Source organism: Papio anubis, chromosome X (assembly GCF_008728515.1).
Source record: "Papio anubis isolate 15944 chromosome X, Panubis1.0, whole genome shotgun sequence".
Classification (NCBI taxonomy): domain Eukaryota; kingdom Metazoa; phylum Chordata; class Mammalia; order Primates; family Cercopithecidae; genus Papio; species Papio anubis.
In genome coordinates this window covers 42724474-42751927 of record NC_044996.1, presented here as the reverse complement: position 1 = coordinate 42751927, position 27454 = coordinate 42724474, and the positions used below count along the sequence as shown (strand labels likewise).

Here is a 27454-nt window from a genome sequence, read left to right as displayed (position 1 = left end):
TTTTGGCAATTTTAAATGCTATTTTTTATTTACTGCTAACTGTGCAAAAGACACCAATTCAATACAGTGCAGTAAAACACTTACATACATCCAGTATTAAACAATAGCGTATGGGATAAATCTAAAGCAGAGAACCATGTGCCTTCAAAACTGATATCACAGAATGCAACTGGCTTCAGACAATTCTCAAGAAACCTGAAGAGCTCTTTAATTTAATATTAAGTGAGTTACCCAGAAGCAAAGGCTCTTGGTTTTACTTTCTAGAAAAAAGTTCAAGTTATTCCAATTCTGCATGGTTTAATATGATGTGTGATCTCTGAACCAATGAAATACTTTATATTCATTTTATCAATTGGTACCATCAGCTAATATAAAGCTGACAAATGGCTGACAGGAAAACAGCTGAATACAATGAAGTATGCTCAATATGGGGCTAGTTGTACATCCATCTCAATTTCCTTAGTCACAGCCCAAAATAATATCCCTTTATTTTAAAGTACTATTTTAAATCAAAAGGTAAAATAATTTTAAAGACAAATAGTAAACACTAATCACCTAAATCATTTAACTACTAACATAAAAAACTTTCTAAAAACAAAAACAGCAAGAAAATGGCAGTGCAAGAATACTTCATACTGCTGGATCTTACATACCCTGAGGTACATAGTGAGAAGCTGGGGGAGATGGAGCAAGATAGCCAATTGGCCCAGGATTTATAGCACCATGAATTTGAGAAGAACCACCATATGCTGTACCAACTGGATGCCAGGGGGGAACACAGGAATAATCTGGCACAACTGGGAGGCAGGAGTCAAAACCTGGCAAAGGTGGCTGCCCATAGGGATCTGACATTACTGGATAATAGACTGCTCCATGAGGGACAGATGAAGGATCAGCATTCGGAAAAGTATCTGAAAGAAAGAATGTATACAGTCTACTTTACATACAAAAATTCACCAAAACAGAACCCCATGCAACATAAGTGGATGTTCTTATGTGTGAAAATAAAATTTATTGACTATAAGAAAGATCACAGCAATTGCAGCAGGAGTACTTTAAATACAAATAATGACTAAATATGAAAATTTCCAAATTAAAAAACTGTGAAATACATGTGTCAAATCTATTCAACGTACAGACAGCTATCTTTCTGGGATGATTTAGGTATCAACAAGCTAAATACATAAATATTCTCTAGAGTCCTTCTAGTTAAATTCTTATAAGAGGTGGTCACAATTGAGTTATCCAATAGTTTTACAAGAGACATCATCCGAATAACCATTTAGCAATGAAAAACTCAGGTGTCTGGACAGTCTGGTCTATACCTGAAAGTATAATTCTGAAGAGCACCCTAAAAGTGTCATCTCTTGAATGTCATTAAGATCAAATTTTAATTTCATAGCACTTTTGCCACAAGTCAGTTCCAGTGGAAATAAATGCTGTTTTGATCTTGCTATAATGAACATACACATTAGACCAAAAAAAAAAAAAATTCATTACTTGGGCTTAGATTAACTCTGTGAAATTAAGACTGCCACTGCCTCATAGTTAATTACAATTAAAAATAGCTCTATAGAAGGTATATTGCACAAAATTAAAAAAAAAAAAAGACTGACAATGTAATATGCTTTAAAAAAGGAAAAGAAGAGAGAAAGCAGTATTCCTAATATGCACCAGGTAATAGCATACTTATACATAAGGTCCCAATTAGTTCTGTAACAACCCTGGCAAGTCAGGTACGAACTCCTGAACTCAGGTGATCCACCTGCCGCAGCCTCCCAAAGTGCTGGGATTACAGGCGTGAACCATCAGTATTTTAATACCTAGCCTTTCAGGTAATTGTAGATATTCTTTGATGCTACACCCAAACTACATAAGTGGTAGTTCCTCAAAGGTAAAACTCCTCCTTCACTGAGTTATGCAGATCTTCCAAATGTTGACACATTTCCTCATACAATTTAAGAAACTACATTCAGCTCTACTTATTACAGGAGTTTCAGTTGGTGGGAAGGTGTCAAGCTCGTGGTGGAAAATAAATGTTTTCCTAAATTCTAATTTTTATTTGAAAGCTAAAATTGTATCTTTGAAAACAAATATTACTAGTTATTTATCCTAAAGTGACAGGCTCACTTTGTTCATTTAAGAAAATGGCGACCAGATCAACTAAGTGTGAATAATGATAATTTATCCCTCTTTCAAGTCAGCAAGTACAACTCATAACTTAATAGCACAAGTCTTTTTCCTTAAGTTAATCATTATACTTCATTTAGTATGCAGAAGTGTTTTATAAGTAGTTTCATTTTTGTCACAAAGAAAAATACAACTATTCAAGGATAAAAATTTAGTAAAAATGTCTTTGATTAAACAAAAAAAAATAAGATTGGCATTTTTGTACCATGGGTGTATGGCAGTGAGATAAACACTGATTACTAGCAGAGTCTGGGGCCACTATCAATTTGTGCTTAGGTGCCAGCAGTTTTACCCATCACTGGTTTCTATACCCTCAATGAAAATACAAGCCAGTGAAAGGGGCAAATAAAATCTTAGTAGTATTATGAACACTTCTGACCTCACGACTCCCTTGAAAGAGTCTTAGGGACCACAAGAGGTCCACATATCATGCTTTGAGAATCACTGGTGTAGTATATGGACCTCATGAAACATATGAAAGTTATTACTGAATTACACACAATAAAATCCAACTGTCTTTCTTGCTGGCAATCTCATTACATACTCACCATTTGCTGATGCTTCCGCCTGTGTGCCATCTTCTCTCCTCACCTCACTGTAAAATTGAGGAATGGTTGTATCTACCAGAGGTGGCTCAGTATAGACTGGATAATTCTCTACATGAAGCTGCTGCTGCATCTGTGGCACATAGACCATGGAGTGCCAGTAGTTGTGGTAATAGCACTTGAGCAAGAAAGGGCAGCAAAAAAACAAGAAACTTTACTTTTCTCTATTCTTAATGTAATACAGTTCCCCATAGACCAAAAAAAAAAAAAAAAAGTAAGAATTGGGACATGATTTTCAGGTGAGGTAGCAATGACTTTTTTGACCTAAAAACTTGACACTTTAGTCTGTTCTCTATAAGAACTTCAGGATCTTTTGCGGAATTTGTATCTCATATTTAAACCTAAAAATTCTTTCAGGGAATCGTCTAGAAGACCTGTATACAAAGGTGTCTTTTATAGTATTTTTAAAAGCAAAAAACATCGCACATAGTATTTAACAACAGGGAACTGGATAAATTATATACCCGTAATGAAATACTATACAGGCAACGAAAATCATGCTGTAAACTATTTAAAGAAAAAATGCCTGTATTGTTAAAAGATTAAAAAATTATACAGCATAATCCATAGTTTGTAAAATACAAAAGTTGTAAGAAAATATATGAAAGTATACAGTGATCATAGAGGTGATTTTAGTTCTCTTTATACCATAGTTTCAAAATGTACTACAGTAGACATTATGATTTCTAATAAGAAAAATACTGAAATATCTACTCAGCATCTCCTGGTATTCCATGATGTAAAAGGCAGGAAAATATTTTTAAATGCCTCAGTGAAATAGATTACAAAGTTTCCACATGTGACTATAATAAACTAACATAACAGAAGGGGCAAGCGGTTTATCAATTCTTGAAACTGAATTTAGGAAAAATAGTCTCAAAGAACAAAAACCCACCCCATTACTCTTAATTTATAGATGTGTACTATTTGGGAAGACAGTTTTCTTGGCACTGACATGTCTAAAGCTTTAGGGAAATCAGTGTCAGGGAATATGAACTAATCTGAGCATTCATCCAGGACAGCATAGAGTTTATCATCATCTGAGAGATCTTAAGATGCATTATTCCTTTCAGTAAATATGCCATGTTGTTACATTTTAAGTCAAGTGTATTTCAGAGGGAAAGTGATCCCTGAAAGACTAAAATAAAAGAGCTCTCACCTCAAATCAGAGACACCTTTCATTGATGAAGACATTTGTCAGTACCCACCTGCCTCTACAACTCAGGGGAGTGGTGAAAAACCAGTGTTGAGCAAGCATCTTTGAACACATGAGTGCTTTAAAAATGCAGCTCTTTATTTTTATTTTTATATTTAATTTATTATAAGTTCTGGGATACATGTGCAGAACACGCAGGTTTGTTACATGGGTATACATGTGCCATGGTGGTTTGCTACACCCATCAATCCATTATCTACATTAGGTATTTGTCCTAATGCTCTCCCTCCCCTTGCCCCCAATCCCCCAACAGGCCCCGATGTGTGATGTTCACCTCCCTGTGCCCATAGGTTCTCACTGTTCAACTCTCACTTATGAGTGAGAACATGCGGTGTTTGGTTTTCTTTTTCTGTGTTAGTTTGTGGAGAATGGTTGCCAGCTTCATCCATGTCCCTGCAAAGGACACAAACTCAGTCTTTTTTTATGGCTGCATAGTATTCCACAGTGTATGTGTGCCACATTTTCTTTATGCAGTCTATCATTGATGGGTATGTGAGTTGGTTCAAGTCTTTGGTATTGTGAATAGTACTGCAATAAACATACGTGTGCATGGGTCTTTATAGAATGATTTATAATCCTTTGGGTATATACCCAGTAATGAGATGGTTGGATCAGATTGTATTTCTCATTCTAGATGCCTGAGGAATCGCCACACTGTCTTCCACAATGGTTGAACTAATTTACAATCCAGCCAACAGTGTAAAAGCGTTCCTATTTCTCCGCATCCTCTCCAGCATCTGTTGTTTCCTGACTTTTTAATGATTGCCATTCTAACTGGTATCTCATTATGGTTTTGATTTGCATTTCTCTAATGACCAGTGATGATGAGTTTTTCATGTTTGTTGGTCACATAAATGTCTTTTGAAAAGTGTCTGTTCATATTCTTTGCCCACTTTTTGATTATTTCTTGTAAATTTGTTTAAGTTCCTTGTAGATTCTGGATATTCGTCCTTTGTCAGATGGATGGCAAAAACTTTCTCCCATTCTGTAGGTTGCCTGTTCACACTGATAGTTTCTTTTGCTGTGCAGAAGCTCTTTAGTTTAATTAGATCCCACTTGTCAATTTTAGTTTTGCTTTTGTTGCCACTGCTTTTGGTGTTCTAGTCATGAAGTTTTTGCCCATGCCTATGTCCTGAATGGTATTGCCTAGGTCGTCTTCTAGGGTTTTTATGGTTTTAGGTCTTATGTCTAAGTCTTTAATCCATCTTGAGTTAATTTTTGTATAAGGTGTAAGGAATGGGTCCAGTTTCAGTTTTCTGCATATGGTTAGCCAGTTTTCCCAACACCATTTATTAAATAGGGAATCCTTTCCCCATTGCTTGTTTTTGTCAGGTTTGCCAAAGATCAGATGGTTGTAGATCTGTGGCATTATTTCTGAGGCCTCTCTTCCGTTCTGTTGGTCTAAATACCTGTTTTGGTACCAGTACTATGCTGTTTTGGTTACTGTGGCCTTGTAAAATAGTTTGAAGTCAGATAGCATGATGCCTCCAGCTTTGTTCTTTTTTGCTTAGGACTGTCTTGGCTATACGGACTCGTTTTTGGTTTTGTATGAAATTTGAAGTTTTTTCTAATTGAAGAAAGTCAATGGTAGTTTAATAGGAATAGCATTGAATCTATAAATTACTTTTGGCAGTATGGTCATTTTCATGATACTGATTTTTCCTATCCATAAGCATGGAATGTTTTTCCCTTTGTTTGTGTCCTCTCTTATTTCGTTGAACAGTGATTTGTAGTTCTCCTTGAAGAGGTCCTTCACATCCCTTGTTAGTTGGATTCCTAGGTATTTTATTCTCTTTGTAGCAATTGTGAATGCGAATTCACTCATGATTTGGCTATTATTGGTATATAGAAATGCTTGTGATTTTTGCACACTGATTTTGTGTTGCACACAAGTTCAGACTTTGCTGAAGTTGCTTATCAGCTTAAGGAGTTTTTGGGATGAGACAATGGGGTCTTTAAAATATACAATCATGTCATCTGCAAACAAAGACAATGTGACTTCCTGTTTTCCTATTCATATACCCTTTCTTTCTTTCTCTTGCCTGACTGCCCTGGCCAGAACTTCCAATACTATGTTGAATAGGAATGGTGAGAGAGGACATCCTTGTCTTGTGCTGGTTTTTCAAAGGGAATGCTTCCAGCTTTTGCCCATTTAGTATGATATTGGCTGTGGGATTGTCCTAAATAGTTTTTATTATTTTGAGACACGTTCCATCAATACCTAATTTATAGTGAGTTTTTAGCATGAAGGGGTGTTGAATTTTATAGAAGGCCTTTTCTGCATCTATTGAGATAGTCATGTGGTTTTTGTCATTGGTTCTGTTTATGTGATGGATTACATTTATTGATTTGCTTATGTTGAACCACCCTTGCATCCACTTGATTGTGGTGGATAAGCTTTTTAATGTGCTGCTGGATTCGGTTTGCCAGTATTTTACTGAGGATTTTCACATTAATGTTCATCAGGGATATTGACCTGAAATTTTCTTTTTTTGTGTCTCTGCCAGGTTTTGGTATCAGGATGATGTTGGCTTCATAAAATGAGTTAGGAAGGAGTCCCTCTCTTTCTATTGATTGGAACAGTTTCAGAAAGCATGGTACCAGCTCCTCTCTGTACCTCTGGTAGAATTCGGCTGTGAATCCATCTGGTCCTGGACTTTTTTTGGTTGGTAGGCTATTAATTACTGCCTCAATTTCAGAACTTGTTTTTGGTCTACTCAGGGATTCGACTTCTTCCTGCTTTAGTCTTGGGAGCGTGTGTGTGTCCAGGAATTTATCTATTTCTTCTAGATTTTCTAGTTTATTTGCATAGAGGTGTTTATAGTATTCTCTGACAGTAGTTCGTGTTCTGTGGTATCATTTTTTATTATGTCTATTTGATCTTCTCTCTTTTCTTCTTTATTCACCTGGCTAATGGTGTATCTATTTTGTTAATCTTTAAAAAAAAAAAAAAAAAAAAACAGCTCCTAGATTCAGATTTTTTGAAGGGTTTTTCGTGTCTCTCTCTCTTTCAGTTCTGCTCTGATCTTAGTTATTTCTTGTCTTTTGCTAGCTTTTGAATTTGTTTGCTTTTGCTTCTCTAGTTCTTTTAATTGTGATGTTAGGGTGTTGATTTTAGATACTTCCCGGTTTCTCATGTGGGTATTTAGTGCTATAAATTTCTCTCGAAACACTGCTTTAGCTGTGTCTCAGAGATTCTGGTACATTGTGTCTTTGTTCTCATTGGTTTCAAAGAACAAAACACAGTGCCTTAAGTATCTTTGAATCTGTCTAATTTTCACATAAAATGGAAAGATAGTCATAAAAATATTTTAGGATAATTCATTTATTTTGAGACAGACCACCACAGTGAAAAGTTAGTATGTAATGTTAAATATGATGGCTAATCTAATATATGCTGAGGTTGTGCTGCTTACAGCCCAGTACCCCTCTCTTCAGTTTAATGAGTATTTTGTAAGAGAAACTAAAGAACTGGGAGGCTAAAGCAGACAACTGAACTACCTCATCTTGAGAGATCTCTCAGACAGAAATAAAATTTTTAGTCGCCTTAGTGCTTTTGGTTTTTTGAAGTTCAAGGGTCTGATTATCAAAACAGTTTATACTTTGAAAATAGGGCTTATCAAAGAAATTTTAACATGGCACTTACCTGTAATCCTAGATTGAAATAGTACTGCAAAACTTTTGTATCTAAAATTAAAAACCAAAAAAATTAGTGACTTGACTGACATAAGCAATTAGAATTATCTTTTAAAAGCTCTTCTGGCTGGGCGTGGTTGCTCATGCTTGTAATCCCAGCACTTTGGGAGGCCTAGGTGGGCAGATTACTTGAGGTCAGGAGTTCAAGACCATCCTGGCCAACATGGTGAAACCCTGTCTCTACTAAAACTATAAAAATTAGCTGGACGTGGTGGCAGATGCCTGTAATTCCAGCTACTCAGGAGGCTGAGGCATAAGAATCACTTGAATCTGGGAGGTGGAGGTTGCATTGAGCTGAGATCATGCCACTGCACTCCAGCCTGGGTGACAGAGTGAGACTCTATCTCAAAAAAGAAAAAAAAAAGAGCTTTTCTGTTTCAGCATTATTAAGATATCAATGTAATCTTGCCACATTAATACCATTCTCAATTTTACCTTATAGTAAATGACTACTTACCTACCAATATAGGTAAAATTATTTTCTCATCTAAGGTTTAGTTACCAAATAAAATTTTTATTTCTAATCTTAATTTTAGGCAGATGTTAAAAGAATGTCACTTGGGTAATATTTAGGAAGAATCCAATAAAGGCATTTTCTTGTTTGTTTCAAAATGGAATTTTTACTTTAATACACTTCTAGAACATAAGCAATTATTTTGGTCCTCAGTTACTAGCACTTATATACAATACAGACTAATACTCTACTGACAGAGATTAGTGATGCCTGCTGAGACAATTAGAACAATATGAAACAATTCATCCTGTTTTTATTTGCCATGACTGACATACCACCACCAGAACTCTAAAGAGAAGGGCAATGAGCAAGGTAATTTTTCTTGACATTATGAAACTGAACTATTTCATAAATGAACAAAAATTGCTTTTAGCATTCCAATTGCACCTCTAAATGTATTTTTATTGCTTGACCTGAGATCCACACATATTTTTATTTACAAAGTAACATAATCTGAGTTCCACTAACAGATGAACTTTCAGAAAACCCCTCTTTAAGTTGGAGACTCCCTACACATACAAATACATTTACTGCCATTTTTAAAAAAATCAGCTTGTTGGGCAAGGACTTCATGTCTAAAACACCAAAAGCAATGGCAACAAAAGCCAAAATTGATAAATGGGATCTAATTAAACTAAAGAGCTTCTGTACAGCAAAAGAAACTACCATCAGAGTCAACAGGAAACCTACAGAATGGGAGAAAATTTTTGCAACCTACTCATCTGACAAAGGGCTAATATCCAGAACCTATAAAGAACTCAATCAAATTTACAAGAAAGAAACAAACAACCCCATCAAAAAGTGGGCAAAGGATATGAACAGACACTTCTCAAAAGAAGACATTCATACAGCCAACAGGCACATGAAAAAATGCTCATCATCACTGGCCATCAGAGAAATGCAAATCAAAACCACAATGAGATACCATCTCATGCCAGTTAGAACGGCAATCACTAAAAAATCAGGAAACAACAGGTGCTGGAGAGGATATGGAGAAATAGGAACACTTTCACACTGCTGGTGGGACTGTAAACTAGTTCAACCATTGTGGAAAACAGTGTGGTGATTTCTCAAGGATCTAGAACTAGAAATACCATTTGACTCAACCATCCCATTACTGGGGATACACCCAAAGGATTATAAGTCATGCTGCTATAAAGACACATGCACGCGTATGTTTACTGCAGCACTATTCACAATAGCAAAGACTTGGAATCAACCCAAATGTCCATCAGTGACAGACTGGATTAAGAAAATGTGGCACATATACACCATGGAATACTATGCAGCCATAAAAAAGGATGAGTTCGTGTCTTTTGTAGGGACATGGATGCAGCTGGAAACTATCATCCTCAGCAAACTATCGCAAGAACAGAAAACCAAACACCGCATGTTCTCACTCATAGGTGGGAAGTGAACAATGAGATCACTTGGACACAGGAAGAGGAACATCACACACCAGGTCCTATTGTGGGGAGGGGGGAGGGGGAGCGATAGCATCAGGAGATATACCTAATGTAAATGATGAGTTAATGGGTGCAGCACACCAACATGGCACATGTATACATATGTAACAAACCTGCACATTGTGCACATGTACCCTAGAACTTAAAGTATAATTAAAAAAAAAAAAAAAAAAGGCAACCTATGGGAGAAAGACTATAGGTGTTTTTTTTCTTTTTTTTTCTGAGATGGAGTCTTACTCTGTCGCCAGGCTGGAGTACAGCAGTGTGATCTCGGGTCACTGAAACCTCTGCCTCCTGGGTTCAAACGATTCTCCTGCCTCAGCCTCCCGAATAGCTGGGACTACAGGCACGCACCACCATGCTCAGCTAACTTTTGTATTTTCAGTAGAGACGGGTTTCACCATGTTAGCCAGGATGGTCTCAATCTCTTGACCTCGTGATCCACCCACCTTGGTCTCCCAAAGTGCTGGGATTACAGGCGTGAGCCACTGCACCCGGCTGTTTTAATTTAATACTTTTGTGCATTTTCAAACTTTTCTATAATGAGCTTTAAAAAGTATAAGCAAAACTGAAAAACAAAGTGAAACCACAAAAAAAAAAAATCAGCTTGTATTTTGACTATTATATAGGAGCATAGCAAAAAGCCCAGTGCTCTAGCTACAGAATATTTTTTAAAAATAGCAGGAAATAAATTCATGAGTGGCACGGGATTCTACTCCTTGATACATATATGTATCAAATAACTTGTATACACAAATGCACATAGCAATATTAATAGCCAAAAAAGTGAAAGCAACCCAAATGTTCCTCAACTAATAGATAAAATATGATACAGACATACTTTGGAGATATCATGGGTTTGGTTCCAGAAAATAGTAAAGTCAATATTGCAAGGAAGTGAGTCACACCAATTTTTTGGTTTCCCAGTGCATATAAAAGTTATGCTTATGGCTGGGTGTGGTGGCTCAGGCCTGTAATCCCAGCACTTTGGGAGGCTGAGGTGGGTGGATCATGAGGTCGGGAGATCGAGACCATTCTGGCCAACATGGTGAAACCCCATCTCTACTGAAAATACAAAAATTAGCCAGGTGTGGTGGCACGTGCCTGTAATCCCAGCTACTCGGGAGGCTGAGGCAGGAGAATCGCTTGAACCTGGGAGGTGGAGGTTTCCGAGAGCAGAGATCACGCCACTGCACTCCAGCCTGGCAACAGAGCAAGACTCCATTGCAAAAAAAAGAAAAAGAAAAAAAAAAAGTTATGCTTATACACTATACTGAAGACTTTTAAGAGTATAATAGTGTTAGGTCTAAGAAAACAATGTACATACCTTAATTTTAAAATTCGTTATTGCTGGCCGGGCACAGTGGCTCACGCCTGTAATCCCAGCACTCTGGGAGGCCAAGGCAGGCGAACCACTTGAGGTCAGGAGTTCAAGACCAGCCTGGCCAACATGGAGAAACTCCATTTCTACTAAAAATACAAAAAATTAGCCGGGCATGGTGGTGGCGCCTGTAACACCAGCTACTCAGGAGGCTGAGGCAGGAGAATCGCTTGAGCTCAGGAGGCAGAGGTTGTAGTGAGCCAAGATTGCACCACTGCACTCCAGCCTGGGTGACAGAGACTCCATCTCAAAAATAAATAAATAAATATACAATACAATACTGCTAAAAAAAAAATGCTGACAGAAATGAAAGGAGAAAAGGGAGAACACGCTGTTGGAAAAATGATGCCAATAGATTTGCTTGACACACGGTTCTCACAAATCTTCAATTTGTAAAAAAATAAAAATCACAGTATCTGTAAACCACACTAAAGCAAAGTGCAACAAAATGGAGTATGCCAATACATCCATACAATGGATTTTTTTTGGCCATAAAAAAGAATAAAGTACTGATACATGCGACAACATGAACCTTGAAAATAGTATGCTTAGAGAAAAAAGTTAGTTGCAAAAGCCCACATATTGTATGATTCCATTTACATGAAATGTCCAGAATAGGCAAATCCATGGCCAAACTAGAGGAGTGATTGTTAAGGCCAGGAAGAATGGGGAGCACCTACTAATGAATACATGATATACTCTCGGGGTTAACAGAACTTAGATGGGAGAGTGAATGGGGAAAGAATTTGAGTTGAATCACCATGCCAGCAAAGCCTTAGGAAAAGAAAACCTGCTACATAGAGTTCACACAGGAGTAGAAAGAGATAAGGTTGGAAGAGAGACTAGATTGTGCAAAGTCATAAATGCCATAATTAGTCTGTTGAACTTTAATCTACAGAAACCAAAGAATCACTGAAGAGTTCTGAGCTAGAAACACACACAAAGTGGAATAGTACCAGAGCAGCGAGACCAATGGAGACGCTACTCTAACTGTTCAGGGACAAGGTTATAAAGGCATGACCCAGGAAAGAGGCAGTGGGTATTTTTTAAAGACACTCTGTGAAACACAGATTTTTAATAAATCAGCCAAGGTTAACATGCAAAAATCAATTTTATTTTCATGTACAGGACAAAATAGGAAAATAAAAGTTTTAAAATTCTACTTACTACAGCTCCAAAAACCCAAATACATAGGAGCACATTTAACAGAAGATGTAGAAGACTGCTACACCAAAAACAAAAACAAACAAAAAAAAACAAAACAAAACAAAACAAAAAAACGTTGAGAAACCAAATGCAACCTAAATAAATTAGCAGGTATACTATGATACCATGTTCATGAATTCAAAGAGACCATACTGGTAAGCACTGACATTCTCCACAAATTGAGCTATAGATTATAAACACAATTCCTAATTTCCAGAAGGTTTTTTTGGTAAAATTTGATAGTGTAAGAGACATGCAAATGACCCTACCTTACTTCAAACCTTACTAAAAAGACAGTACAGTACTGATGTAAGGATTAAAAAATTGATCAACGCAACAGAAGAGGGCATGAAAATAGATGTGCACTTAAAACAGTCATTTGATTTTTGACTAAAACACCAAAGTGATCCAACGAGGAAAGGAAAATCTTTTGCACAAATGGTACTGCTGGAATACTGGAGATCCATAAAGAAAAAAAAAAAAAATCACCTCCACTATCCACAAAAATGAATTTGAAATGGATAGTGGACTTAAACATAAAACTAAATGCATTAAGCTTTTAAAGGAAAACACAGGAAACAATCATAATGACTTTGGAGAAAGGCAAATAAGGCAAAGGGTTTTTGTTGTTTTTTTGTTTTTTTTTTAATTTAAGTCAAAGTTTCACTCTACTGCCCAGGCCGGAGTGCAGTTGCATGATCTCGGCTCAGTACAACCTCCACCTCCTGGGTTCAAGTGATTCTCCTGCCTCAGCCTCCCAAGTAGCTAGCATTACAGGCACGCACCACCTCTCCCAGCTAACTTTTGTATTTTTAGTAGAGACAGGGTTTCACCATGTTGGCCAGGCTGGACTCGAACTCCTGACCTCAAGTGATCCACCTGCCTCGGCCTCCGAAAGTGTTAGGATTACAGGTGTGAGCCACCACGTCCGGCCAGTTTCTTAGATTACAAAAGCAATATATACCAAACAATGATCAATTAGATTTCACCAGAATTAAAATCCTCTACCCATCAAAAGGCACCATGAAGAAAATAGATAAGCCACAGAATAGGAGCAGATACTCACAAAACATACCTGACAAAAGACTAGCATAGAGAATATGTAGAGAACTTCCACAACTCAATAACAAGCACCCAATAAAAAACAGAGTAGTCAAAATATGTGCACACTTTATAAAAAATATGCAAATGGCCAATAAGCACATGAAAAAAGTACTCAAACAACTGGATATCCACATGAAAAAATATGAATCTACACATACTTTACATACAAAAAAGTAACTAAAAATGGATCGCAGACCTAAAAGTAAAATGCAAAACATAAAAATCCTAGACGATAACACAGGAGAAAATCTAGATGACCCTGAGTCTGGCAATTACTTTTTAGATATAACACCACAGGCATCATCCATAAAAGAAATAATTTATATGTTGGAGTTCTTTAAAAGTAAACACACCTGCTTTGCAAAAGACACTTAAAAGCCACAGGCTTGGAAAAAATATTTGCAAAAGATATACCTGATATGATGGACTGTTACCCAAAATATACAAAGAATTCTTAGAAGTCAGTAAGAAAACAACCTGAATTAAAAATGGGCCAAACACCTTAACAGATGTTTCACCAAAGATATATAGATGGCAAATAAGCACATGAAAAGATGTTCCACGTCGGATTTCATGAGGGAAATGCAAATTAAAACAATGAGATATCATTACACACCTATTAGAATGGCCAAAATCCAGAACACTGACAATACCAAATACTGGTATGAATGTGGAACTATAGGAACACTCAATTCGTTGCTGGTGGGAATGCAAAATGATATAGCCGCTCTGGAAGACAGTTTGACAGTTTCTTACAAAATAATACATATTCTAATTCAATAGAGCAATTGTAATCCTTGGTGTTTACCCAAAGGAGTTAAAAATATATTTCCAAACGGTGCGGTGGCTGATGCCTGTAGTCCCAGCACTTCGGGAGGCCCAGGTGGGTGGATCACGAGGTCAGGAGTTCAAGACCAGCCTGGCCAACATGGTGAAACCCCATCTCTACTAAAAATACAAAAATTAGCCAGGTGTGGTGGTGGGTGCCTGTAATCCCAGCTGCTCAGGAGGCTGAGGCAGGAGAATCGCTTGAGTCCGGGAGGCGAAGGTTGCAGTGAGCCAAGACCACACCATTGCATTCCAGCTTGGGTGACAGAGCAAGACTCCATCTCTCTATATATATTTCTACAAAAAAACTTGCATGCGAATGTTTAGGGCAACTGTAACCAAAAGTGGAAGCAACCAAGATGTTATTCAGTAGGTGAATGGATCTATAAACTGTGGTACATTCGGATAATGATTTGGTGAGAAAACAAATACATACTGCTAAGAGCCACTCTGAAAAGGCTATATATTGCATGACTGCAACTATATGCCATTCTGGAAAAGTCAAAACTATGGAGACAGTAAAAAATAAGTGATTGCCAGGAGTTGGGGGATGAATACTAACAGGCAGAGCACAGATTTCTGGGGTAGAGATGCTCCATTATAGCATCCATGTGATGCTATAATTAAGGATACACGTCATCATTCATTTGTCCAAACTCATGAAAGCACAAGAGCAAGAATGAACACTAATATAAACTATGGCTCCTGGATGATAATGATGTGCCAAGGTAGGTTCATCATTGTATCAAATATACCACTCTGGTATGGTGGGGGACACTGATAATATGGGAGGCTATGGACATGTGGGGGCTGGTGGAAAAGAGCAAATCCCTATGCCTCCCTCTCAATTTGGCAAGGAACAGAAAACCGCTCTATAAAATAGATTTTTTTAAAAAACATGATCAGTCACCAGAATGGATAAAGTTAAAGAGAGTGGCGACAATAAATGTTGGTGAGCAAGACAAACTACTGGAATTCTCATATACTGCTGGTGGAAGTGTAACATGGTACAACTTTGGAAAAATGTTTGGCAGTTACTTATAAAAGTAAACACATATCTCTCTATGACCCAGCAATTCCACTGCTAGGTATCTGCACAAGGGAAATAAAAACGTATGTTTACAAAGACTTTTACAAGAATGTTCATAGTAGCTTTTTTCATAACAGCCCCAAACTGGAAATAGTCCAGCCATCTATCACCAACAGGAGAATGGACAAACTGTGGAACAGTCATACAATGAAATGCTACTTGGCAATGAAAACAAATGGACTACTGACACATGCAACAACAGACAAATCTCAAAATTATGCCAAGTTTAAGAAGCCTTCTATAAAGATTATATACTATATGATTACATTTCTATAAAATTCTAAAACAGGTAAAACTAATCTATGGTAGAAAAAAGTCCAAACAGTGGTTACCTCTAGGGGGAGCATGGAAAAAACTGGGAAGGAGTATGAGGGAAATTTGTGGGACAATGTTAATACTTTATACCTTGATAGGGATTTGGGTTACACAAGTGCATGCATGCATATGTTAAAACCAAGCTAATGTGCATTTAAGTTTTGTATATTACATGTAAACTGTACATCAAAAGGAAAAAACTATTTAATGATATCTATCCTGAAGTTTTTATGGGGAAGTGTACAAATGTCTACAATTTACTTCTAAATGTATCAAAAAGATGGATTAATAGAGACGAATGGAGGGAAAGATGGACAGATATGTGATAAAGTATAAACGTTAATGATAGAATCTAAGTGATAGATATGACTTCATTTTAAAATTCAACTTGGATGAATATTTGAATATTGTCATAGTAAAATAATGGAAAAATACAAAATCAGCATTATGTGGTGACTAAGTACATCTCGGGCATATGTAGGTAAGGGAAGGGAGAGTAGTAAAGAAATCAGGGTTTAGATATTGGGCAAATTAGGTGGAAATGATACCACTATTAACAAAATAAAAAACCAAGGAGAAAAGCCAACGTTTTGTGTGGCCTGGGGAAAAGATAAATATGAGGAATTTCATTGTTGAAATGAAAACTAAAAAGCTAAGTGAAAATGTCTAGCAAGTATCTGGAGACAAGTAACTAAAACTTCTGATGCCAAGGCTAGCTAGATTTAGGAATAAACTACGTAGAAGTACAAGTGAAGTTTAAAGGTAGGGAAAAAACAGAAGGAAGTTAAAGAAAATCTTGGTGATTAGTGGTTGGAAAAAAAAATCAAAAATAGAGAAGCAGCTAGGAAAACCAAGAAAATGTTATAGCAAGAAAGTATAAGCTACAAACAATTCTCAACTATAATTCTCTTGAGAAATATGCCAAACTGAGGAGTAATAAAGAACCTCCAATGAAAAACTACTCCTTAGATGTTTAAGAAAACACAGCTGAAATTCAAGGCAGATAAGACTCCTAATCCCCACTCCCCCAAATCTTTAAAATTCAGTTGAAATTCTAAATATAAAAGACTGCAATAATTCATGCACTTATGGAAAGAATTTAAGAAATAAAGAAAAATTTGATACCAAGTCCTGTTTTGCAAGAAAAACAGTTAAGAAAAGCAAAGACATCCATTTGAGAATCTTCTTCAGGGTAGGCATGTAGCTACAAACAAAACAAAACAAAACAAAATAGCAGCACACGTCAACTCAACCATCCACTTGTTGGTTATGTAGAAGATATTCTCAGTTTTCTGCTTTTAATTGCTCCTTTCCTTAGTCACTTCCAGCATTGTGTTCTCAAGTCAATTTTCATTTGGTTCCCCCTTCCCCAATAGGTCAACCAAAGACAGATATGCTCTAACAATATTTTTTAAGTCTCAGACCCCTCACCTAAATCTCAAAATCTACTTACCTTGAGGCAAATCACTGCCACTTGGATCACAGGAATAAGGTGGAGGTGGTAGTGGTGGTGGTGGTTGTAAGTTTGAAGCCTCTCCCACATCAAGAGGAGGAGGAGGAGGAGGAGGAGGAGGAGGTGGTGGTGGTGGTGGTGGTGGCGGTGGTGGTGGTGGTGGTGGTGGTGGTAGAGAGGCACCAGCATGAGGAATAGGAGCAGAATGGCATGGATAGGATGGTGAGGCAATCACTAACAAAGAAACAAAACATAAAGTAGCAATACACAACTATAACACTTTATGAACAGCAGGCTCATTTACTTTTCTTGTCTCCAGTATGGTCAAAGAACTCTTAATTCTTATGGTTTGGCTTTAAAAAAAAAAAAACTTGGACAGTGAATTGTCTACATTCTCTTAGACATACCAATGGAGAGCCTGTTCATAACAAGTCATTTTGATTTAAGAAAAGTATTGGAAATTAAAAGGGAAAAAACTGGAAGAGGCAGAGCTTTGACTATCAGACTTTGAACATTTAGCTAACAGGTACATAAATAAAACATAATTAAAGCAAAATTTTTACTTAGTTTAATACCCAATGCAAATTTAAGAATGTTTTCAGCAATCTGTCACTCTCAGTCAAATCACAAAATGCAGAAGCTAATAAGAGATGGACTAAGTGCACAGACCACAGATTTTAGCAATCCTTGAAAGTTTCTACTGGTAGCATCTCAGGAATATAGGGAACTTTAAATCATGAACGTTCCATTTCTAAGAAGGTACAGAATCTAAAAACAGGATAGATACAATATCTTATCCCTTTAGCTTTCTATACCTGTTACTATAGCTTAGAAATAATCAATATTTAAAAGTTTGTTTTTGACATAAGAAATTCAGATGTAATTATATTTAAATATTAATCCTCTGTGACGATAAAGGAAACAATGTGGTTACAACCTAGTAAAAACACATACCTGCATATATATATAACGTGTAAATTTGTTAATTTTTTTTACAAAAGATGAATACAAACCCTTCAATTTTAAACTGAATCATTTTAGCCAGCTGAAACCCGAGTACAAAATTTCATCATTTTGTTATCTGCATTATCATTTTAACCCTAAGAAACATAGAAAGTTTAGTCTTATCATTCTATAAATGTTTAAAGTCAGAGTTTCAGCACACTGAGTTTAGCATAGGAACAATTCACACAACCTGAATTTGTTACTCCGATATTTTAGCAAGACATAATCCACATTGTTTCCATTTAGTGAGCAGTACTAACAATATACTCATCTATATCTTTCGTACATTTACAGGCTAACAGTAATAGATCTGTGTCTTCAGGTGATCTAAAATTTGATAAACAACTGTTTAGGAGTGATGCAATTATCTCTTGATTGTGGTGGTGGTTACACAACTCTGTGCATTTGTCAAAGCTCACAGAACTGGGCACCAAAAAAATGAATTATTCTGTATCTAAATTAAACAGTAAATTTTTAAAGCTTGCTCAACTAGCTGTTTTGGAGTTTTGTCATATATTCAGAAATCTCTACTTTTACAGTTTTGGGAGAGGAATTTAATTTTCAGAATATCCCCAAATGTTCTAGACATACATTTTTTTAAAATAAAATGGCTCCCCCAACAAAGCTCTGCTCTTACTCCTTTTAAACTAGCACTGAAAATGTATCATACCATTTAAAAAAAAAAAAAAAGCAAATGGAGAAAGGCAATTAGCTGAAGACAGTAGCATGTGATTATGATCACTAGATAAAAACCAACTACTAGACATAGAAGTGGCTAAATACATTCTCATGTGCCTGAAAGAATCAAGAGTAGACACAATTTGGAGGTTACTTTGTCTGAATTCACCTTCCTTATAAATGCACAGTATTACAATAAACCCTCTAAGTAAAAGCTTTTACAATTTCAAGTTTCTAAAGAGATGCATGAGCATCTCATCCTCAGACTTAAGAAGAGCTCCACAGGCTTAACAGATACACTTCAAGGAATGGCTCAAGAATTACAGAAACGTCTTCTAAAATATTAGTAGAAATCAATGTAATGCATTCAGAATGCTTATTTCCCCCGTCCATGTAACTGTAGTCTGCTTCAGGACACTTCAGAAGAGAACATAACTATAATAAGATACTGCTGCTTCTCTAGAAATCACAGAGCAGGGCCAAGGCCAAGGTGTGGTGAGATGCTCCAGTGCAAAATTTAAGGGGCTACCAAAACTAATACAAAGAAAACTATTATGAATACAACATCAAAATTTTCAATAAAGACAGGATCTAACCCTGTACTTACATGACCCCAAGAGTATATGCCTTACTCAACTCACCTTAAACCTGATCCACAGATCCTGTCTTTATTTAAAATTGATACTTTGTTCTCAAATTTTTTTATAATCATCTTTATTTTTAAAAATGATGAATTAAAGTGTTATTATCTTGATTACTGTATTTTTTTTTTTGGCATTCCATTAAATTTTGCATTCAGGGACAGTCACTGATCCCAGCCCTGGCAAAAGACTTGGGAACATTTACTGAAATCCAGAGTTTGAAGTTGACAGGATTTAATGCCTAAAAGGAGACTCATACTTAAAGGCAATCATCATATCTTGTTACCTTGCAGATTAGAAGTCACTTAAGGATGGAAGGGGCCTGCCAGAGAGACATATGAAGAACAAAGTGGGAAAAATCAGTTGTTTCATCAATAGGATTGACAAGAATGACAAAGAGCAACTAAAAAGCAGCCAGATCTAGTAAAGATCTATAGTTGAGGTTCATTAAGTGACTGAGAGAACAAAAAGTAAATAAATGAAGGCAGTATGCATTTTTAGAAAAATCTGGCATTTAAATGGTAATCTTTCAATGATTCCACATAAATAAAACATTACAATGCTTGCTTCATCTGTCACTTGAATTTAAGCTCAGACAGCTGCTAAAAGCAGACAGCAAACACTTTCCCTTACAACTAGCATAAAGTAGTAGAAGTAGGGTCTACATTAACATTTCCAGTGAAAAATTTATATCATCATCAACATTTACTGTATGTTTTTGTTCCAGGCACTGTGCTAGGCACTTTTGTTTTTTTTTTGAGAAAAAGTCTCACTTTTGCCCAAGCTGGAGTGTAATGACATGATCTCAGCTCACTGCAACCTCCAACTCCCGAGTTCAAGTGATTCTCCTGCCTCAGCCTCCAGAGTAGCTGGGATTATAGGCATGTGCCACCATGCCTGGCTAATGTTTGTATTTTTAGTAGAGATGGTGTTTCCCCATGTTGGCCAGGCTGGTCTCGAACTTCTAACCTTAGGTGACCAACCCACCTCGGCCTTCCAAAGTGCTGGGATTACAGGCATGAGCCACCACGCCCTGCCCTTTTTTTTTTTTGAGACGGAGTCTTGCTCTGTCGCCCAGGCTGGAGTGCAGTGGCGCAATCTCCACTCACTGCAAGCTCCGCCCCCCGGGTTCACGCCATTCTCCTGCCTCAGTCTCCCATGTAGCTGGGGCTACAGGTGCCTGCCACTGCGCCCGGCTAATTTTTTGTATTTTTTAGTAGAGACAGGGTTTCACAGTGTTAGCCAGGATGGTCTCGATCTCCTGACCTTGTGATCTGCCTGTCTCGGCCTCCCAAAGTGCTAGGATTACAGGCGTGAGCCACCACGCCCGGCCCACTTTATCTTTTTATGAATAAAACAGATATAGCAAACAAATCAAATACGTTGCTTAATGAGTTATTTTAATGTGGATACTACCCATGTCTAGGAATACTTTTCCCTCCTACCATAACCAACCGTTGTTTTGACTTTAATAGTAACCACTTCCTTGGGGTCTTTTCACAGTTTTGTCACTCAAATGTGCATCCTTGAACAGTTTTTTAGTTTTATCCATTAAAAAAATTGGATATTTCTTGACTGTATTAATCTATTGGTCCTTCCTCCATCCATTTCCTGACAAGTTCTGCTTTAAAGAACCTGGGCCCTTTGATCTGACAAGCTTCCCATAGTCTGGATTTTGCAGATTACATACTCATGCTGCAATCCAACATGTTATTCTGTATTTCCTGTCAATAGGCAGCTAGATCCAGGAAACTGAATCAGATTCAGGACTGATTCTTCTGGGACAGCTATAGCTAAAGTTTGACTGACTTTGCAATCTTAGTAGCTACTGATGTTTAATGTTCATCCATTTAATAGGGACTGCAAAATTATTGTCACTTTTTAATTGATTAGTTAGAATACTATTACAAAAAGATACTTACCCTCATCTATTTGTTTATTCAGTGGTATAGTTCATATAAGGAAGGCAGAATAAATGCTTGATTATTTCATGTTCCAGTTTTCAAGAAAATGTATTGATTTCCTATCATCCTCTTAAAGTAAGCAATTTTTAAAATATCACTAAGAACTTTTATATTCAACATACTTGGTATATTCCAATCTATTGCAACGATCATTGAGGCTCAAATTGTTCCATCTTTGGCCAGTGGGAATCTCTCTTTGTGATCGTTTCTGAGTCCTTTTGACATGATGCCTATACTCTGATAATGTTCCTTGCTATCTGGTATGACAGGATGTTCCAGGATCATCTTGAACATTTCCTGCCCAGACCTGGAGTCAGCCATTTCTCCACAGAGCCCAGTTTATTTTAAAAGTAATAAATGTTATTTTAAGACCACAAACTAGGTGCTAGGAATACTTATTGTTTTCAGGCCTTTCAGTGGACAGAGCGAGGAAACATTTACATATATTAAAAGATAAAATATCTCAAGTTCATACTGATACTTCTAATTCAAATTCAAGACTATAAAAGCTTTTAATTAGCCTCTATAACATCTGCATTACCTTTTTTCCCACACTAAGAATCCTGGTTCATTAGGACACAGGGGATAAAATTTGAATATCCCATAATTACTCATTTGCTTTAGCCCACATTACACAGTCTCAGAATAGCTTTCTGAGTATTAAAGAATCTGATGTGACTGACAGCATGAAAAAATGCTTTGCCCATAGTCTCTCAATTCTATCATTTAAAAAAATAACTACATCTATACCCTCCAAACATAAGGCTATTACATAGTACAGTCTCAACTTCTCAGCCCTCACGTGTCTTACTTCTACGGGTAACTATGTATTTAGTATTTATCATCACGTCTTATGTCTCTAATGTCTTTAATTGTTCTGCCTCTAATTGTTCTGCTACAGAATAACAGAACAATGTCTCTAATTGTTCTGGTAGCCTAAAACTCTGGTAACCTAAAACTCAAAGTTTATTCTCTAGTACACTGTTGTCCAATACAACTTTTTGTGATGGTAAAAATATTCTATATCTCTGCTGTCCAATATAGTAGCTACTAGCCACATGTGGCTTTTAGCACTTGGTATGTGGCTGATGCAACTACAGATTTACTTAACTGTAATTAACTTAGTTTCCACACATGGCTAGTGATTACCCTGCTTGACAGCACAGCTCTCACAGATTCATCAGGAAGGGTTCATGGGAATAATAATCTTGGGTTCTCACATGTTGCCCTTTGTGCTTGAAAATCAGTTTGAATGGATACAAAATTGTTGGTTCACATATTCCTTCCTTGGGTATCTTAAATGTTATTCCACTTTCTTCCAGCATAAAACAATGCTGTCAAAGTTTGATGATTATCATTGTATTTCTCTTATATGCCATAAACTCTTAGATACTCAGGACTTTTTAAGTCTGACAATTTTATTAGAATATTCTGCTGTCCATCACTCTGGGTCAATATTCTCAGGTATTCAGGGTGCTGTTTCAAGTACGTACTTTTAAAACTTTTTAAACTTATGCTTTGACTCTGTGTCCCCACTCAAATCTCATCTTGAATTGTAAACTGAGCTGTAATCCCCAGGTGTTAAGGGAGAGGCCTGGTGGGAGGTGACTGGATCATGGGAGCGGTTTCCCCTATGCTGTTCTTGTGATAGTAAGTAAATTCTCATGAGATCTGATAGTTTTATAAATGGCAGTTTCTCCTGCTCTCTCTCTCTCTCTCTCCTGGCGCCTTGTGAAGAAGGTGTCTGCTTTCCCTTCGCTTTCCGCCATGATGACAAGTTTCCTGAGGCCTCCTCAGCCATGCAGAACTGTGAATCAATTAAACCTCTTTCCTTTATATGTTACCCAGTCTTAGGCATTTCTTTATAGCAGTGTGAAAACAACCTAATACAAAACTTCAGCAAAGTTTTCTAAATTATAGCTTTTAGTATTATTTTGTTCCTTTACTTTGGTTTTCTTTTTCAGGGACTTCTATCCGTGTTTGATCTTGTTTGCCTAACTTCAAATACGTCGCTTTTAAATCTTTATCTTCATTTTCTTTCAATGTTAGATTTCCCTCTTCTTACCAAAAAAAAAAAAAAAAAAAAGGTTTACGGCCGGGTGTGGTGGCTCATGCCTATAATCCCAGCACTTTGGGAGGTTGAGGTGAGTGGATCACTTAAGCCTAGGAGTTCAAGACCAGCTTGGGCAACATGGCAAGACCCCGTCTCTACAAAAACACAGTAATTAGCCAAGTTTGGTGGAGTGTGCCTATAGTCCTAGGTACTAGGAGGCTGAGGCAGCAGGATTGCTTGAACCCTGAAGATCCAGGCTGCAGTGAGCCATGATCATGCCACTGCACTCTATCCTTTGTGACAGAGCAATACCCCGTCTCGAAAAAAAAAAAAAATTAAAGCCTACAGCACTCATTTCTCTTAAAGCATTATCTGCTCTACATACAATGTGGGTATCCCTAATTTGAAAATCTGAAATTCAAACTGCTCCAAATTCCAAAACTTCTTGAGTGCCTACATAGTGCTCAAAGGAAATGCTCATTGGAGAATTTTGGAAATTCAGATTAGGGATGCTCAACAAGTATATTGCAAATATTTCCAAATCTAAAAAAATCCTAAGTCCAAAACACTTCTAGTCCCAAGCATTTTGAATAAAGAATACTCAACCTGAATTTGCTCAAGCTCATCATAGTTTAGTCTCCATTACTAAAACGATCTTCTCCCATTTATAATTCTTTCCTGAGTTCTATTACCTCGGGTAAGTTTTTCTAATTCTGATTTATGTTATTCCTTAATGTTTTGTATTATTAAAATCTGTAGCTCATTTTGAACTAGTTTGTCACAGTTTTAGTTTGTTTAGTTCTGTTTAGTGTTTCACTTCTAACATGTTTTCATTGTCTGTAGGGACATTCTGCTTTTTATTCCTTAAGATATATTCGTGTAGCATTTGACCTTAATCTTTTTCTTTTGTTCTTTTCCCTGACCTGCTCTTTTCTCTATCCTGATCGATTCAGATTCCATTCTTTAGCAGTTTCTTCCCAGTGAGGAATACTATCCTAAAAGGGAGCTCTGGCAGGTCAATTTTGAAGAGTTAGAGGTTAAATTGTTTTAAGCCCTTTAAGTCCTTCTACTATGTGCCGCATGCACTCATCTAGTATTAGAGAAACCAAATCCCTTCCCAGTTTTGGCTGCTGCTTCCAAATTGTCGGCCCCACTTTCCAGTAACTTCTTATTCACTGGAATTCTCAGGTACATAAGACAACATCCTCAATGCTTCTATGTAAGAAGAGGTCTGCTCCCTCACAGACCCTGATAGCACGCAGGTCTTGTGACTGGTGGTTTGTCCCTACCTGCTTAAATCCTGGGGTTCATGGGGATACCTCGTCACCTAGTTTTTTGTAGGTGTCATGGGTTTTGACTTCACTATTTCCATTTTTATTCTGAGACTCAGAAAAGCTAATGCTGTTGTTGCCACCACCTTCCTAAAAGTCTGCTGATAACTTAAAATTTTATTAACTCACTGAAAATCCACAACCACTTCATGAATTGGTACTATCAGTACCCCCAAGTCACAGATAAAAAGCTTCAACAATTTGTACAAAATTATACAATAAGTTGTAAAACCACAATTCTAACCCAGATCTTTTAAATTCCAGAGCCTGTATCTTTTATTATGATATTTACAGGACAATTATTCATTACAAAGGAACGTATTTTATAGAATTCCTGAAAAGTTTGCTATAAGGGGAGAAACATCATTATCTTAACTCTTATACGATAAAACTTAACTCAAGGTTTGAGAAACTAGTACAAGTCCCCTAATTCAGCAGGTAGCAAAATGAAAGGTATAAAATCTTACCTGCACGAAATTTGCAATAAACTTGAATCCCTGACTCTCAAATCTCATGGATTTGAGATTATGTTCAATGGCAGAACATAATTTATTAAGTAGGTTAAATAAATTTAATTCTGGAAATTAAAGTAATGGTATCTGATAACCAGAATAGCTGGATGTGCATGTTCATGAATAGGAAAAGAGGCTTCCAAAGTAAGCATCCGCTAATAACCTACCTGGCCTGCCGTGTGTAGGTGGAGATACAAATAGAGGCTGTATAGCATTCTGTGAGGAAACTGAAGTAGTACTAACAGCTTGATTAGCTGCTGCACCATTAGATAAGACTGGAGCTGGAACATTATTGGCACAGGAAGCTGCAACTGCTGCAATATTTCCCATCACCTGTAAGTATGGAAGAAAGTTCAAAACTCTAAGTTTGGTTTCTCAAACAGTAGATTATCTGAACCTAAACTTCAGAAAACAGTAATTAGACAACTAAAACACTGAAAATCAATCTTTATGTAAACCTTATATAGGAAGGTTATTTCTTTCAGAAGATCTTAGGTCACTTGAGAGCTTTGATTTTTTAATTCATTTATTCCTAAAAAGGTAACACACTAATATGATTTGAAAATCAAGTATTAAATCGTATACAACGGAAAGTTTTCCTCCAAGCCCTGTCCTCCGTCTGCCTAGTTGCCTGCTCCCCAGTTAACCTCTGGGCTTCCTGCATATTATTCCAAAGATTTGTAACATATATATATTTTTTGAGACAGTGTCTCACTCCCATCGCCCAGGCTGGAGTGCAGTGGCATGATTTCATTCACTGTAGCCTCAACTTTCCAGGCTCAAGTGATTCTCCCACCTCAGCCTCCCGAGTAGCTTAGGACTGCAGTCACGCACCACCACACGCAGCTAATTTTTTATATTTTTAGCAGAGATGGTTTTGTCATGTTGCTAAGGCTGGTGTTTAACCCCTGGGCTCCAGCAATCTGCCTGCCTTAGCATCCCAAAGTGCTGGGATTACAGGCATGAGCCACTGCATCTGGCCTACACTTTTTTCTTTTTTAAAGAGAAAAGGTGCCTTGCATTTTTTATAACATTGTAAGACTGTATTTTTTTTTCTGCTTAGGCCACAGCTCCTTAACAGAATAAACTATTTTTCCACAGCACCCAGTACAGAGCTGTGCACAGAAAGATATTCAATAAATGGTAACAGAAGCTTCTTGAACATACTGTCCTCACTGGGAGTCTCCATTTTCTTACCACCCAACCAGTGTGGCTGCTACCCACACTGGTTCTCTGAAACTGTATTCAAAGTCACTAGTGGTCTCTATGGCAACAAATCTTAATAGACTTTTGTTAAGCCTTATGTTGCTTGACCTCTTGGCAGCAACTGACACCTGGCTGCTCCTTGAAACATTCTCTTCCTAGGGCTTCCATAATATTCCTCTCTCATGCTTTTCCTCCCTCCTTGGATGTTCCTTCTCTGCCCATTTTCTAAAATTTGATAATTCATGGGCTCTGTTCCAGATACTCTTCTCAACCTCTTCCTTTGCCCAGGATGATCTTGTTTACTCCTATGGTTTCAGCTACCTTTTTATAATGCTGACTCTCGATTCTACAGGAAAGCTTTAAAATTAAGTTTCAGTTAATGAGACAGAATTGACAGGTAATTTAGATTAACTCACTCTTTATATAAAAGAGGTTCACAGTAAACTATGAGTAATCTAAAGCCAGCACATAGAACAGTGTCTGGAACACAGTAGATGCTCAATAATTTGTTGAATTAATTTACTAATCACTGTGTCAGACACCGGAAGGTACAATAATACCTAAAGGAACGAAAGCAGTTGCTTTGAAGTATGATGAAGGTAAATGAAAAGAGAAAATTCATTTTTCTCTGTTCAGGCCATTGTAACTGCTTAATAACACTATGAAGATTACCTTCTGGGGGTAGTTGTACGAGGTAACTGTGTCCTGAGGAGACATAGAACATGATTTTCTGTCCTGAAGAGACTTTAATGAATACAAAAATATAGTTACATAAAAAAAAAACCACATCAATAACTTTGTTTCAACTATATGAAAGTGTTCAGTCCTGAAATAATTCAAATTTGGAAGTGACTCCTAAGACAAAGCTCTAAAAGTTGTCACTCTAAAACGTGATGTAGGTGACTGTTTTGTTATGTATCTACAGAAATCCTCAGCACATCTAACTCAAGTCCTGATGTAGATACTAAAATGTAACTGATGATTGAAATCTAAACACCTT

General features: G+C 37.0%; 1 protein-coding gene across 16 annotated transcripts in view; it reads right to left on the bottom strand.

The window, feature by feature from the left end:
• Positions 1-27454, bottom strand: part of ALG13 (ALG13 UDP-N-acetylglucosaminyltransferase subunit) — an 82266-nt gene continuing 54812 nt past the window's right edge. For 11 of the 16 annotated variants that reach the window (XM_009198132.3, XM_009198137.4, XM_009198138.4 and 8 more), the window contains 6 exons: positions 27127-27198; positions 25416-25581; positions 17065-17298; positions 7658-7698; positions 2739-2913; positions 1-911 (listed from right to left, as the gene is read on the bottom strand). In XM_009198132.3, coding sequence (XP_009196396.2) covers positions 646-911; positions 2739-2913; positions 7658-7698; positions 17065-17298; positions 25416-25581; positions 27127-27198 — 954 coding nt within the window. In that variant the 3' untranslated portion in view covers positions 1-645. The remainder of the gene's footprint in view (positions 912-2738; positions 2914-7657; positions 7699-17064; positions 17299-25415; positions 25582-27126; positions 27199-27454) is intronic. The other 5 variants (XM_009198140.2, XM_009198142.2, XM_009198135.3 and 2 more) reach the window with 3 other exon arrangements.